General features: G+C 47.7%; 1 protein-coding gene across 4 annotated transcripts in view; it reads left to right on the plus strand.

Annotated features, from left to right (window-relative positions):
- Positions 1–12,471, plus strand: part of Tcf25 (transcription factor 25) — a 32,805-nt gene extending 20,334 nt beyond the window's left edge. Inside the window, exons 10-19 of one of the 4 annotated variants that reach the window (XR_003484408.2) lie at positions 690–782; positions 912–1,017; positions 3,249–3,408; positions 4,663–4,750; positions 5,326–5,484; positions 6,985–7,075; positions 7,751–7,830; positions 9,013–9,085; positions 11,517–11,733; positions 11,827–12,471. Coding sequence is in view for 3 of the 4 variants with exons in the window: in XM_027410587.2 (XP_027266388.1) it covers positions 690–782; positions 912–1,017; positions 3,249–3,408; positions 4,663–4,750; positions 5,326–5,484; positions 6,985–7,075; positions 7,751–7,830; positions 9,013–9,085; positions 9,452–9,610 (1,009 nt within the window). In the remaining variant the exon portion in view is untranslated. Of the gene's footprint in view, positions 1–689; positions 783–911; positions 1,018–3,248; positions 3,409–4,662; positions 4,751–5,325; positions 5,485–6,984; positions 7,076–7,750; positions 7,831–9,012; positions 9,086–9,451; positions 9,713–11,516; positions 11,734–11,826 lie in introns of those variants that run through there. The other 3 variants (XM_027410587.2, XM_027410588.2, XM_027410589.2) reach the window with 3 other exon arrangements.
- The last annotated feature ends 1,585 nt before the right edge of the window (positions 12,472–14,056 follow it).

Here is a 14,056-nt window from a genome sequence, read left to right on the forward strand (position 1 = left end):
CAGGTCCTCAAATTAAGTTACCAAGATGACTAAAGTCATCCAGCTTTATGCATCCAGATGTAATGCTATGACAACTGTTAAAATCTGAGCATAAGTTAAGAGTATAATTATATGGGTTTTAATTCTTTTCCTTTAATGGTAATCAGTAAATAACTAGCAAGAAGACAGATTTTGCTAGATGTGGTGGCACATGCCTGTAGTCACAGCACTGAGAGGTAGGAATCAATCAGTTGAGGTCATCTTTGATTATGTAGTAAATTTGATGCCAGCCTGGGCTACATAAGATCCCCTCTTAAGAAACCAGAAAAGGAAAAAAAAAAAAAAAAAAGAAAGAAAAAGAAGACAGGGGTTTCATCACATACTAGATAGTGGCACCTGTGAACAGATTTGGCATTCTGAAGTAGGAAGATCTCTTGAGCCAATTTATTCAAGGTCAGAGTTGGCAGCATAGTCAGACCATGTCTCAAGACTGGAAAAGCTTGATTTTCCTGTCTAAGTACATTCATAATTAAATAACAAGGAGCACATATTTCCTCCAGACATGCAGGCAATATTCACAAACACGATTATATCTAGCCATTCAGGAAATGCTGTCTCAACCCAGAGAGTAGACACAGTGCTGGGCCTCTTAGTTGTCATGTTCTGCTGCTTTTCTGTCACTAATTCATGGGTAACTGTCCTTGATCTAGGAGCTTCTACCTGGCCCTCTACAAGCAGATGAGTTTCTTGGAGAAGCGAGGATGCCCACGTACTGCACTGGAGTACTGCAAGCTCATCCTGAGGTGAGTATTCACTTTGACTGCATGGCCACCTGTCCCCACCACAGTGATCCCAGATTTGTGGGGACTCCAGCCATGACAACACTTCCTCTGTCTCCCTTGTTCTCCACTTAACTGTGCTGCCTCCGGAAGCCTTGAGCCAGATGAGGACCCCCTGTGCATGCTGCTGCTTATTGACCATCTGGCCTTACGGGCCCGGAATTATGAGTACCTGATCCGCCTCTTCCAGGAGTGGGAGGTATGTGTAAGCCATGTGCTGTGACTTGCAAGTGCAGCTGTGTGTCTCCCTTACCTTTCTTATCCACACCCTAAGTGTTTGAGGGACAGTTTTATGATAAGATGGTGAAGGCATGAGTCAGAGCTCAGGTAGATCCCAAGGGTCCCCTTCTTTTCTGGCTTCCTTGTTATCTCTGCTGGATAAGATCCAGTCTTCCTAGAGGGTGTCCAGCAGCCTTTCAAGAACCCCATTTCACAGGTCTACACCAAGTACATATGCACAAACAGTGGTACTAGTAGTGATGAAAAGTTGGGTTAACCCCAGAAGTCACTGTGTCCGTGTAAGAAGCAACCATGAGCTGGACAGTGGTGGTGCACACCTTTAATCCCAGCACTTGGGAGGCAGAGGCAGACGGATCTCTGTGAGTGTGAGACCAGCCTAGTCTACAAGAGCTAGTTCCAGGATAGCCTCCAAAGCCACAGAGAAACCCTGTCTGGAAAAAAAAGAAAAAAGAAGTAACCATGAAGTAAAGCGCCATGTGGGGTGACATAGGGAACCTCAGCATACAGACCCACATTCTGCAGAAATGCTGGATAGACAATCATAAACCAGTCACTTGTGCCTTGCCAGATTTACATGTAACTAAAAATGAAGGATAGCCTGACACCACACTGCTGCCATCTGGCCCAGCCGCTGTGAATGCTAAATGCACCTTGTGTGCCAGACAACACCAGAAAAAACATAACTGTCTTGTCCATGAATGTGGACATGTGTTGAAGTGACAATTTCAGTTTATTGGGCTAACCACCATGCTTTAAGATCAGTTCTGCCATTCTCCATAATGCAACTGCTAGACAGTGTAAAGAAGTACAGGACTCCCATCCCATCCCATGGTTGGTTCTTGTCAGAAAAGAGAGGCATTGGGTTTTGTGCTGGTTGCTTCCAGCAGGACCTAGTAAGGGAGAAAGGTGATAAGCCTGTGTTTTCTGTTTCTACTTTTGAGTGTTTTTCACAGTGCATATTTTTCCATTATCAAAAAAGAGATAAACCTTTTTCTTTTTTCTTTTTTTTTTTTTTTTTTTGTTTTTTGTTTTTTGTTTTGTTTTTCAAGACAGGGTTTCTCTATGTAGCTTTGGAGCCTCTCCTGGCACTCTGTAGACCAGGCTGGCCTTGAATTCACGGAAATCCACTGGCATCTGCCTCCTAAGTGCTGGGATTAAAGGCGTGCACCACCACTGCCCAGATGAGATAAATAATTTAAGTACATAATGTTTGATATAGTTGGCCAGGAAATTTTGCTTTTTGGGATCTGATTTATAGAATCCCTGGAGCTCATGAAAGCATGGCTACAGGAAATGCCAAAGAGGGCTGCAGGTGAGTGATCATTATGGCTTATGTGGTTGTAGAATAAAACCAGTTATTGTAGGGGACAGGGCAGGGGCAGGTACATTGGCTAACTAGCCTAGATAAATTGATGCTCTTCGGGTATGGAGAAGAGATCTTGTCTCAGAGCATGAAGGTAGAGAAGCAGAGACATGGCTTAGCAGGTAAAGGCACTTGACACCAAGCCTGATAACTTAATCCTTAGAACCTCATAGTGTAAGGAAAGGGCTGACTTCCGCAAGCTGTCCTCCGACCTCTACACATGTGCCATAGTGTCCATGTATACATATACATACATACCAAATAAATAGATAAGTCAATGGTTTTTAAAAAGCTAAGAAATGAAATCAATCTGTAGAACAATTGAGGAAATACGCCCAGTATTGATCTCCAGCCTCAGCACTCGTGTACATGTGTGCATGCACTTTTCATACACGATAGAGAAGACATAGAACAAGTCACTTGTCTTCTCACAAACCATAGAGAAAGAAAGGGAAGTACTGGAAAACACTTGTAGGTTAGGTGGCATCAGATCTCACTTTTGATGACTTCCTTTATGAGCTTTCTGCATAGGCAAGAGGGCTGACTTCCCTGCTTCCACAGCTGCAAGTCTAGGCAGCGGACATCCATCCTTAGTGACTCTGAGGCTCCTGCCTCCTGCTGTACTATCAGTCATCTGACTGAGCTGATTCCTACCCGTCTGTGTCCTTCTGTGTTTTTTATATGTAGAAAATGGATTTTCTTCATCCCAAGTTAAGTTGAAAGGCCCACAAGGAAGCAGTTGTAGGACTCACCTGGCATCCGGTGCAAACTATGTGTTTTGTCTTCACAAGCTTAAGGTCTGGGCTTTGTTTCTTCATCCATTATAGGCACATCGGAACCTGTCGCAACTCCCAAATTTTGCCTTCTCGGTCCCATTGGCATATTTCCTTCTGAGTCAGCAAACAGACTTACCTGAGCATGAGCTCACCTCTGCCAGGCAACAAGCTTCCCTCCTGATACAGCAGGCACTTACCATGTTCCCTGGAGGTAAGTGCCACCTCTTGTCTGGGGAGGTAACTTTTCTTCTTTCTTGGGGATTGAATGTAGATCCAGCCCTCCCCATACTTAATGGAAAGATTGCATTCCCTTAAAGGCCTTAAAGACTTGCTGTAGTTCTAGCTAATCTACCCACTTCTGTGAGCCTACTACAAGTCTGGTAAGGAGGGAGGGACAAATGTCTTCTCTGGAGTTTAGTTTCCGGATGGAAGAGTAGAGCATTTTCCAGAGCACACTGTATGTTAGATGGTCTTTGGTAATAGAGGAAAAAAGCAGAAGTAGTGTCTAGAAATGCCTGAGGCTAGCCCAGAGACAGTTGAAGGGCATTGACTATGAGTAGCCAGAAGAAGGCCCTGGTGTACTGCCAAGGCATTCTCACAGACATGAGGCCAGGAAAGTAAGGTGATTACCTGCCCAGATATTTCCTAAGATTGTACACAAAGTGACACTGACATAAGATTCCTATGGGGCCAACTTCTTCTCTGTTAGAAAGTCTCAGAATTGGTACCACATTGAAGATTCTGAGTTCTTTAAGCCTTGGCCAGAACTCTTGCCTACCAACCAGACTATTTGCTGACCCAGTGAGGGTCAGTGCCTATTTGCTGACCCAGTGAGGGTCAGTTCCATTATAAGCTACTTATGCCCCCTCTGTGGTCTGATGTAGCTAGCAGTGCCTTTTCTGCTGACCAGCTGAAGAGCCATAGACTGGTAGTCAGTTCATGTGCTGTACTGCTGAGCAAGCACTACCTCCTCACAGGATGCTGCAGCATGAGCATGTCCCCAGGAAGTCACCGGGAAGACTATGCTGTGTTCTCTGTTTAGAGAAGCCAACACTTTGGTGAACAGCACTACATGCAAGGGGAGCCCTGTGTTGGTCACCGATCTGATCCTAGTCCCTGCAAAGTTAGCTCTTGCAGGGCACAGTCAGCCCCTCTCTCTCTAGTCTACCTTCATGTCTGACCTTCATATGACCAAAACAACCACCCTTGGAGGTGACAGGCAAGTCTTCCTTGGATGCAGATGGAATAAGAGTCAACAGGACATGCATCTACTTCCCCAGGGTTCAGAGGTATCTTGGAGCCTAGTGTGAGATCCAGGAACAAATTTGTAATGCTAGTCAGAAACGACCCCTTGACTATCCAGCTTCTTTTACCTTAAGAACACTTAGTGGCTGGGAGACAGCACAACAAGGACTGCAGAATACATGGATCCTTTACTTTGTGTTTGTTTGTCTGTATTTTGCAGCTCTTATGCCATTGCTGGAGTATTGCAGTGTGCGGCCTGATGCAACAGTCTCAAACCACCGCTTCTTTGGGCCAGATGCTGAGATAAGGTAAGGATGTGTGCCTGCAGGCACAGTTCCCCTCATCCTTAAAGGAAGAGAGGAGCCTGTCTTGGGGGTCTGCTATCCAGCTTATCCCTAGAGCCCACACCCATGTGTAAAATATCTCTCCTCTGTGGGGCAGGTGAGCAGCCTCTAGTCTAAAAAATGAAGTTCACTCATGATCTTTACTATCATTAATTTCCCCCAGATTTCTATGTTGTCACATTTCTCATAAACAAGAAAAAATCACAGAAAAAAGAACAATGTATATCATGTCATGGCTCCCACCCTTCCTACAGGCTCCTAATCAGCAGCTGTAGGCCATACTCTGGTACTGTTCCACACGGGAAAACATACTCATTCTTTGTTTTTCACATTTCTTTCAAGTGATTTGTATTACTAAACTCAAGCAATAGGAAGTGTGCTCAACCACTCAGGAATACTCAACCCTCAGAGGGTGGAATATCCCTGGTCAGTGGCCGAGAGGTAGTCTCCTTTAGTCTTGAGGCACAAGGCTTTTCCTGGATATCCCTTTGCCCACCATAGAGCACTGCCAAAGGTCAGCTTTCCTTGCTTTTCCACAGCCAGCCCCCTGCCCTGAGCCAGCTGGTGAGTCTGTACCTTGGGAGGTCACACTTTCTTTGGAAAGAACCCGCCACTATGAGCTGGCTGGAGGAAAACGTCCGCGAGGTTCTTCAAGCAGTGGATGCTGGGGACTCTGCTGTGGAGGCCTGTGAGAATAGGTGAGCTGAGCCTGACAGATAAGTCAAAGAACCTTGCTCAGGGAGGGCACCCTGCTGGCGCTTGTCCTTTCTGTGTCTCCTGGGTCTTTATCATAGACATGTGCCGCACCTGCACAGCCTGGGATCGAGAATCTGTGGAGGGTGTCAGGATTAACAACACAGAGAGCTGGCTTGGTGGTTAGAAGGCTCTTTATTTTTTTTTCCTGGGCTGGTTTATACCCTAGCACCAGAAAAGGGAGGGGGAGCTCAGGAAGAGGCAGTTAGTCTCAAGCCTGGGTTCAGGGAGGAAAACAACATTCTGCAAAACATGTTTTGCAACGGCATTGGGGGGTTGTTGGGTTTCTGTCAGGGTCACTTTTTTCCCACAGACATGGGGCCTCTGATTTCAGCTTGACTTTGAAGGAGCCACCAGGAGGTGCTGGCTGGGCATGGCTGCTGCTATTCACATAGAAATGTGAAGGGGTGTGTGGTTGTTATGTGCCCTAGTGGTTTTGTTTAGTTTGTTTCTGCTTTTGTGCTCTGTTCGCATATTTGCAATCATGATTGCTTTTCATTTCTTTTAAAAGATTTATTTATTTATTATGTGTACAGTGTTCTGTCTGTATGTATGCCTACATGCCAGAAGAGGGCACCAGATCTCATTATAGATGGTTGTGAGCCACCATTTTGCTGGGAATTGAACTCAGGACCTCTGAAAGAGCAGACAGTGCACTTAACGTCTGAGCCATCTCTCCAGCCCATGGTTGCCTTTCTTACCCTTCTTAGCAAAAACTGGAGCCAAAAGGCAACCAGAGCAACCTGCTGGCCTCCTTTCTACATGTGGAGTTTTCTGTAACTTAGAAACTGTTACGCTACATTTGAGAAGCGGCCCCTTTGCCCATTTGTGCCATTTTGCTCATAGTCCTCATCAGCATCTTGGCTCTGGGGGCAGCTACAGCCAGGCTGACTAGTTCTGAAGGTTCTGTTCTGTCCTGGCTATGTCATCTCCCTGATCCATGGAATCAGGAGGCCCAGTGGTAGATATGAGGCTAAATTCTAGACTATGTGAGTAATGGGGAAGAGGAAGTACTGTTGCTTCGAGACCTTGCAGTCTTATAAATACTGTCTGGGCTACATACTTTGCTCCCTGTCCTGCTTCTCAGCTCTGTGCCCAGCAGGAGGCAGGCTTCATACAGTAGCGGTAACTACTAACACACCCCCAGATTCCATTGTGGACACTTACCTCGTGTCTCACCAGACTACCCACAGCTCTCCTCATTTTCACTTCATGAATGAAGGGACCAAATTGCAGACCAAGCTAGTAGACTTTGCTTTCAGAGTCTACTCTTGCCTCAAGGCTATGGGCTAGTAGTACAGCTTCTACCCAGAATGAGGTGGGAGGTTTTACCAGAAGTGGAACAAGCCAGTCCTTGCTGGATGTTTCCCAAGGTGGGCTCAGGTGAATTGGTGTTTTACACTCTGGGCACCAGTTTATCAGCTCATCTGCTGCTGTCTACACAGGCGGAAGGTGTTGTACCAGCGTGCACCCAGAAACATCCACCGCCATGTGATACTCTCTGAGATCAAGGAGGCTGTTGCTGCCCTACCCTCGGTAAGAGAGGAATGCTGAAAATGGGGGCTTTGTGTGTGCTAGTCACAGTATAGCTATCTACAAATTGGCCTGCATGCCAGGCAGAGCTGGAGAGCTCTTCCCCTCAGCCAGCTTTTCTGGGCCTTCCTCAGTATTGTTGCCTTAGTGAGCTATTTCACCAGGGCATCATGTTCTCTGTGATGGTGACCGAGCCCTTCCTCACAGACTCCTGCAGCAGCGCTTCACGTAACTGTGTGCCCCCTGCAGCAGAGCCTTGGCTCTGCTTTCACAGATCCTGTGTTTTCTGGTGGCACTCTAAGGAGTGAGCCAAGGCTGGATCAGTTGGTGATCCAGTAGCTCAATGGAACCCAGTGGCTGACCTCCCTAATCCATGGTCTGCAGTCAGGCCAGTTGTTTGTGACTTGAATATAGATGGTGGCAAACCTGTGGAAAATGACCTTTGCCCTACATCCCACTGCCTGGGGCAAAATATCATTCATGTTCCCCCTGACTATCCTCTGGGAGAGACTGTTCCACCCAGACCTAGTTTCTTAGCACAGAAATGGCCACTTCTGCCAAGTGTAGTGGCTGCCACCTGGCAGATGGGTCAAGTCTGAGTTGACAGCAGCTAAAGCTTTGGAAGGCCAAGGCTGCCAGCAGTGCTCCAGAATCTCTTATTTTTGTCCCTTCCTAAAGGATGTAACTACACAGTCTGTGATGGGATTTGATCCTCTGCCTCCCCTGGATACCATCTACTCGTACGTCAGACCAGAGAGGTACCTTGCCTGCTTTGTTCTCACACCCACAAACCCTCTTTGGTACTTTGGGGCTCACTGGGACTGCTCTTACAGATTAGGAGGAAAAAGGCAAACACTGGCTAAAAGGACCAATCCACTCAGGAGTAGGGGAAATACAGTGTAACTTGGAGCTTCCACTGAATCCACCAAAGGTCTGACCACTTCCCTTTAGGTTTTGTAGCAGGTGTGGGAAGCAAAATAAGGAGCTACCTCTGGCCTGATGCGCTATACAACAGATATCAAACTTAGAACCTAGACATAGACCTATTTGGTCAAATTTGCTTATGAACCTGTGGGAGAAAATGATAAAGAAGGACATGCCAGACCAGGAAATGAAAGTCACCTGTTTTGTAGAAAGATGTGCCCCAACTAGACAAACTACACTCCTCTTCCAGGAGCAGTGTAAGGTCCAGTGAAGGAAGGCCCATGTGGCTGAAAGAGGAGAATGGGGTAGTGGGTCAAGCATTAATATGGAACATGTCTGATTCACAGGCTGCCGTGTGCATTTGGGCAATTTTTAGAATCTGGGTCATAAAAGAACTCATTTCATTTTCCTCCTAGCCTTCACAGCTGCCATTGCCCCCACGGTCCATTTCAAGAAAGGAGCACAGACCATCTAGACCTTGGCAAAACATGTTGATCAGAGTGATTCACATTTAAGGTTTTAGATTAAGATGAGAATTTTCCGTGGTTTGGGAAGCATCCTGACAGGCTGACATAGCCTAGCTATCATAGCATTCTGCTCTGCTCTTGTAGTCCCCAGAATAGAAGTGTGATGACACTGCAGTAGAGCTGTGCTGCGTCTCCTGAGAGCCCTGACCTCTCCTGCCTGCCTTTATGTGACTGCCTACACCTTCCCCAGACTTCACATGCTGCAGTCACCTTGTCTTCTTTCCATGTGACTCAGCAGGCTAGGTCCCTAAAGAGCCAGCACTCTGGGACACCTTACTTCTCCTTTCCTCATTGCTGTTGGGTGTCCACAGCTCCACCCTAGGCCGATTAGTAGCCATTACTGCCCACCCCAGATCTGACCCAAAGCCTTAGCTCCACTTAGAGGCTGCCTGTCCTTAGCAGTTAGGAGACTAGTTAAGGACAGTTCACAAGGGCTGGGACTCTACAATGTCTGTTGACCTTCATTTTCTGGCCTTTTTTAATTTTCAGACTGAGTCCAGTCAGCCATGGAAACACAATTGCCCTCTTCTTCCGGTCATTATTGCCAAATTACACTACAGAGGTATGTTGATTGAACATATCGGTCTTTCCCTCCCAAGTTGCTATGGGCAAGTCCAGCTCAGGGTGGAGGCAGGAACGGCTGAGACTGTGCCTGCCTGTGGTGCCATGCTTAGGAAGTGGGGACTAGCCTGCTGAAACTCCAGTAGCTGTTCCAAGGTGAGTAGTGTAAAGCTGAGAGATGGCTCAGCATCGTGGTAGGTTGGCCATGGTTAAACATGTACATTTGGCTTTTTAGAGCTTCTTCTTCTGGGTAGGGACCTTGGGAGGGGACAGGCCCAATATTGGGGCTTGAGCTGCCTCAGACTACTAAACCCCGGGTCTCAAATCTGTACAGACAGCCCCCACTTAGATATGTCTCATTGTTCAGGGGGAGAGGCTGGAGGAAGGAGTGGCCAGGGGTCCGAACCGCAATCAAGGCTTGAACAGGCTGATGTTGGCCGTACGTGACATGATGGCCAACTTCCACTTCAACGACCAGGAGGTGCCTCGGGAGGACAATCCTGAGGGCGAGGGGGACTGGGACTGACTGTCCAGATGCTGTGCCCAGAGCTGTGCAATTATGTTCCTGATTCTTTTCTGGTTGGAATTAACCAGTTCCCTGAAGTAGAAATGCTGACCATGTCATCTACCCGTGTCTTTTGTTTTCCCTCTAAATGTGAGTGGGTTATACTCTGCTATGAGTAAGCTTTTCCTCCAGTGGCCTCAAATATAGTCGAGGAGCAGTGAGCCCCACACCATATACATCTATTGTGTGCCTCACACTTCCAGAATTTGTAACATATTGCATAGAAAGGGGTTATCCCGGAGTCTTCAGTGTAAGGACCCCACATGCTTCTTGCTAGAGGGCAATGAACCTTCCACACATGCTACACTCAGTATGTTTGCAGTGGTGGGGATCAAACCCAGGGCCTGGCACATGATCTGCCATTGAATGATAGTCCCAGTCTAGGGATTCTATTAGTAAACTCAGAGGTCTGGGGATGTGCAGTTGCACAGAGCTCAGGATTGATCCCCTGCACAGCACAAACCAGGGGTGGTGGTGTTCATCTGTCATCTCAGTACTCAAGAGGTAGGAGAGGGGGACAGGAGGAACTGAAGTTTAAGGTCATCCTCTATTGGTGTTTACAGAGTGTAGTCAGAAATAGGTTGATAAACAGTAGGTTATTGGGGAAAAGTACTCACGCAAGGCAGCCAGTGACCAGGTTTGACCTGAGCAGGATGGGCCCTGAAATGCTTCCCAGTCAGCCCAGCCAGGCTAAAGAGAGAGCCCCGTGGTGCGCACCTCTCTCCTACTTAAACCCTTGTTACATAGCTCTTGTTATACGCCCAAGGGGGCGTAGTCAGTGGTACCTCTCTCTCTAGTCAGGATTTCTCCCTACAATCCTCTGCTACATTATAAGTTCAAAGCCAGCCTTAGTTACATGAGACCCCCATCTCAAAATAGGGGGTTGGGGCATGAGGCGCCTGGAATTGAAAGAGACTCTTAAGAAGCAACTTTGAGGCAGTACATTTTCCTAGACGGGTCAGGGATGCTTTACAGAATCCAGGGTATTTGATCTAGGAATGAGTGGGGAGCTGTGACCAAGAGCCCCAGTCCAGTGGCAGGAACAGAGGCCACGGCCAGGCCAGGACAGAGGCCAATGTCTCAAGCTGATTGTGGAAAGATCCAAGCTACTGAGATGTTATAAGCTGTGTCAGGTAGCTCTGGGCATCCCTGCCCATCTCTGCATGTACAAAGCCTGGAGGAGGTACTACCATGGCCTCTAGTCTGAGAGGTGGCCAGTGGGGTCCCTCCTAATTCTTGGTCCATTGATCGCTTCCTAGGAGCTCAGACATTGTTTCAGACGTCACTGGATGCATCTGGTATGGACTAGGTACAGATAAAGCATACTCCAGGAATGTCCTGAGGGCCATCTAAATGGCTCAGTGAGTAAAGGTACTTGCTGCCAAGCCTAATAATCTGTGTTCAATCCCCAGGATCAATATGGTGGATGGAGAGTGCTAACTCCTGAGAGCAAACTCCTGTAGGTTGTCCTCTGACCTCCACACATACATTGCGGCATGTGCACACCTGTACAAACACAGCAAATAAATGAAAAGGGGGCAGCTTGGTGGTTAAAAGTACTTACTGTGCTTGGTGCTTTTGCAGAGGATCAGGGTTTGATTTTAAGCACCCATGGCAAGTAGCTCACAACCGCCCATAATTCTAGCCCTAGCATACAACATATACATGATGTGGCTGAGCAGGGTCCTGGGTCACTGTCCCCTCAGCAGGACATTAAGGGCTGGCTTGTATCCATCTGTAGTCAGCCTAAATGCCACAGCCCATTTCTAAGTTAGCCATTTGCAGGGGGGTTGTATGTTCAACATATGTGCCTGGTGAGAGGTCACATGTCGTATGAATTGGTGCTGCGTCTCTGTTTTTTCTCCAGCATGAATTGGCAAGGCCATGAAGTCTGGATACAGGTTCTACTATTTGTGCTCATGGGTCAGCAGGGGCCTGGGGAGGGCAGGCCTGAGGGGCATAGCCCCACACCAGTTGCCTCACCTGCTCCTGGGTTTGGTGGGAGATCTACACCCAGTCCCAGGGAGGGGTACTGTTGAGATGGTCCTAATTCAATGTCTGAATCCAAGTTGGAGTGGCCTCTGGTGAGTTTCAGCTGAGGGGAGGGGGGATTGTGTTTGTTTTCTGGAAATGACAAGCAAGCACAGAAAACCTGGCATCCTGCCTCTTCCTTTCAGCAGCTGTAAGTCGATCCAGATGAGGATATGGTATCTGGAGCTGCAGCAACTATTCTACAACCACGAGGCAATGAACTCCAAAATGAAGAGCCAGTGTACTAGGAACAGAGAAGCAGAGGATGCCCTAGGCCTTCAGGAAACTTCCCACCTCCAGGCCTGTATCCTGAGAGGCCATTAAATGATCGGCTTCAGAAGTGTTGCTCAGACTTAAGTAATTTTCAACTGAATCCATTTCAAATGGTGATAAATAAAAACCAGTCATTCACGTCATCTGCAGATCATCAGGAAAAGTAACTTTTTGAGACAGAGTCTCAATGTGTAGCCCTCGATGGCCTAGAACTTGCTATGTAGATCAGGCTGGCCTCAGAGATCCGCCTGCCTCCGCCTCCCAAATGTTAGTTAAAAGCGTGCACCACCACACCTAATCTGCATGTCATCTACAGCTTTAAAGTCTGCCCTGCCACCCAGGTGGGAGTGATAGTGTAACCCACTCCTCCCTGGACCCAGTCTCAGCAAGAGGTGCCTGCCTGTGTGCTCCTGTGCAGAATTGTTGGTTATTTGTGTATTTTCATGTAGTCAGGGAGAAAACCTGTTTGCTGTCTCCCACAGAAAGTTCAGAGGAAATGAATGACTTTCAAACAAAGACATGGTGACATAGCCTTTTTACCTTTTATTTTATTATGTGTATAGGTGTTTTGCCTGAATGTGCGTCTGTCTGTGCGCCATGTGCATGTGTTGCCTACAGAAACCAGGAAAGGGCGGACAAAAAGAGCGTTGCATTCCCTGGAACTAGAGTCACAAACAACTCTCTTTTTGGTGGGGGTGGGGGGAGCAGGGGAGGATGGGTTAGAAAGGGTTTTTCTGTGTAGCTCTGGCTGTCCTGGAACTCGTAGACCAGGGTGGTCTCAAATTCAGAGATCACCTGCCTCTGCCTCCCAAGTGCTGGGATTATAGGCGTGCTCCACCACTGCCTGGCTGTCACAAACAATTCTTAGTCACCTTGTGGGAAATCAAACCTGGGTCTTCCAGAAGAACAGCCAGTGCTCTTAACTGCCTAGCCATCTCTTCAGCCCCAGGCATGGGCTTCTTGAGGAGCTGTGCTATCCTCTGTGACCAGAGCCAGAAGGGACATGTTCACACTGCCCAGGCATTTTGGGGATCTCCTAAGGGAAGCCCTGAGCCTCTCCCCGGTGGGTCTGCCTGTTGGAATGCAGGCTGCTCTTTACATCATGGAGAGAGCCCCCTTAACCATTGTGCAGGTAGTGTCCCCTACTAGGTAGGTAGTCACTCCTATGTGCCATTTGTCATGTACTTCTCCCAGAGCCACTGAGAACTCAAACTTGAGGTATACTCAGGCTTGGGGTACTCAGCTTCATCCAATCCAGACAGTACCAAGACTAATTTTGCCATCTCCCCACCACAGCATAGCACAACTGGATTTCCCAGCTCTGCCTTACTGTTTCCTTCTCTGGAGATTCTAGTTGTGTCTTTGTAATTCAAAATGAATCCCAAGGCATGGTCACCTTCCTCTCAACACCCCTCTGCAGAGACTTGCCAGAAAGGATGTGGCTGCCTGTGCCAGAGACTGTCCAGTTTACCCATCCTTTGAAGTCAGGCTGTCTGCAGGGTGAACTGTGGTTGTCTCAAAGACTTCATTCTGAAGCCAGAAACACCAACATCTCTGAAATGTGACAGCACAGGAAGTTAGGGCAGGGGGCACTTGCTCTTTCAAGTCCCAGAAGTGAAAAGTGGCCTGCAGCTACTTTTAGGGTGCCCGGGCATCATGTGGCTTTAGGGGCCAGCCATGGCCCTGCCCACCCCATCAGACCTGGGACCCTTCTCAGCTACAAGCAGAATAAGGCCCATGCTGTAGGAGGCAGACACCTGGGATGAATATGGCAGAGTGAGCTCTTCAGTGAGGCTTGCGACATTCAGTGACTAGAGTCACTTTCTCATCCTGTATACCTGTGACACAGTACACCTGAGGGTGTGAGCACAGTTTGTGAGACAAGCCCCCCAGTTTGAAAGTGGTTTGACCAGATCTGCTAAAGCTGAAGATCGACCTCATGCCTGCATTGTTCCATTGGTAGGTATCATTTAGCATAAGCACATGCGCCTGTGTCTGCCAACGATGTCCTGTAAGATCTTCCAACAGCACTGATCAGGATAAGGTTGGCCACAAGCTGCCAAATATCCAGCACAAGTCATTCACATAATGGACACTAGACAG

This window comes from Cricetulus griseus, chromosome 3, assembly GCF_003668045.3.
Source record: "Cricetulus griseus strain 17A/GY chromosome 3, alternate assembly CriGri-PICRH-1.0, whole genome shotgun sequence".
Lineage (NCBI taxonomy): Eukaryota > Metazoa > Chordata > Mammalia > Rodentia > Cricetidae > Cricetulus > Cricetulus griseus.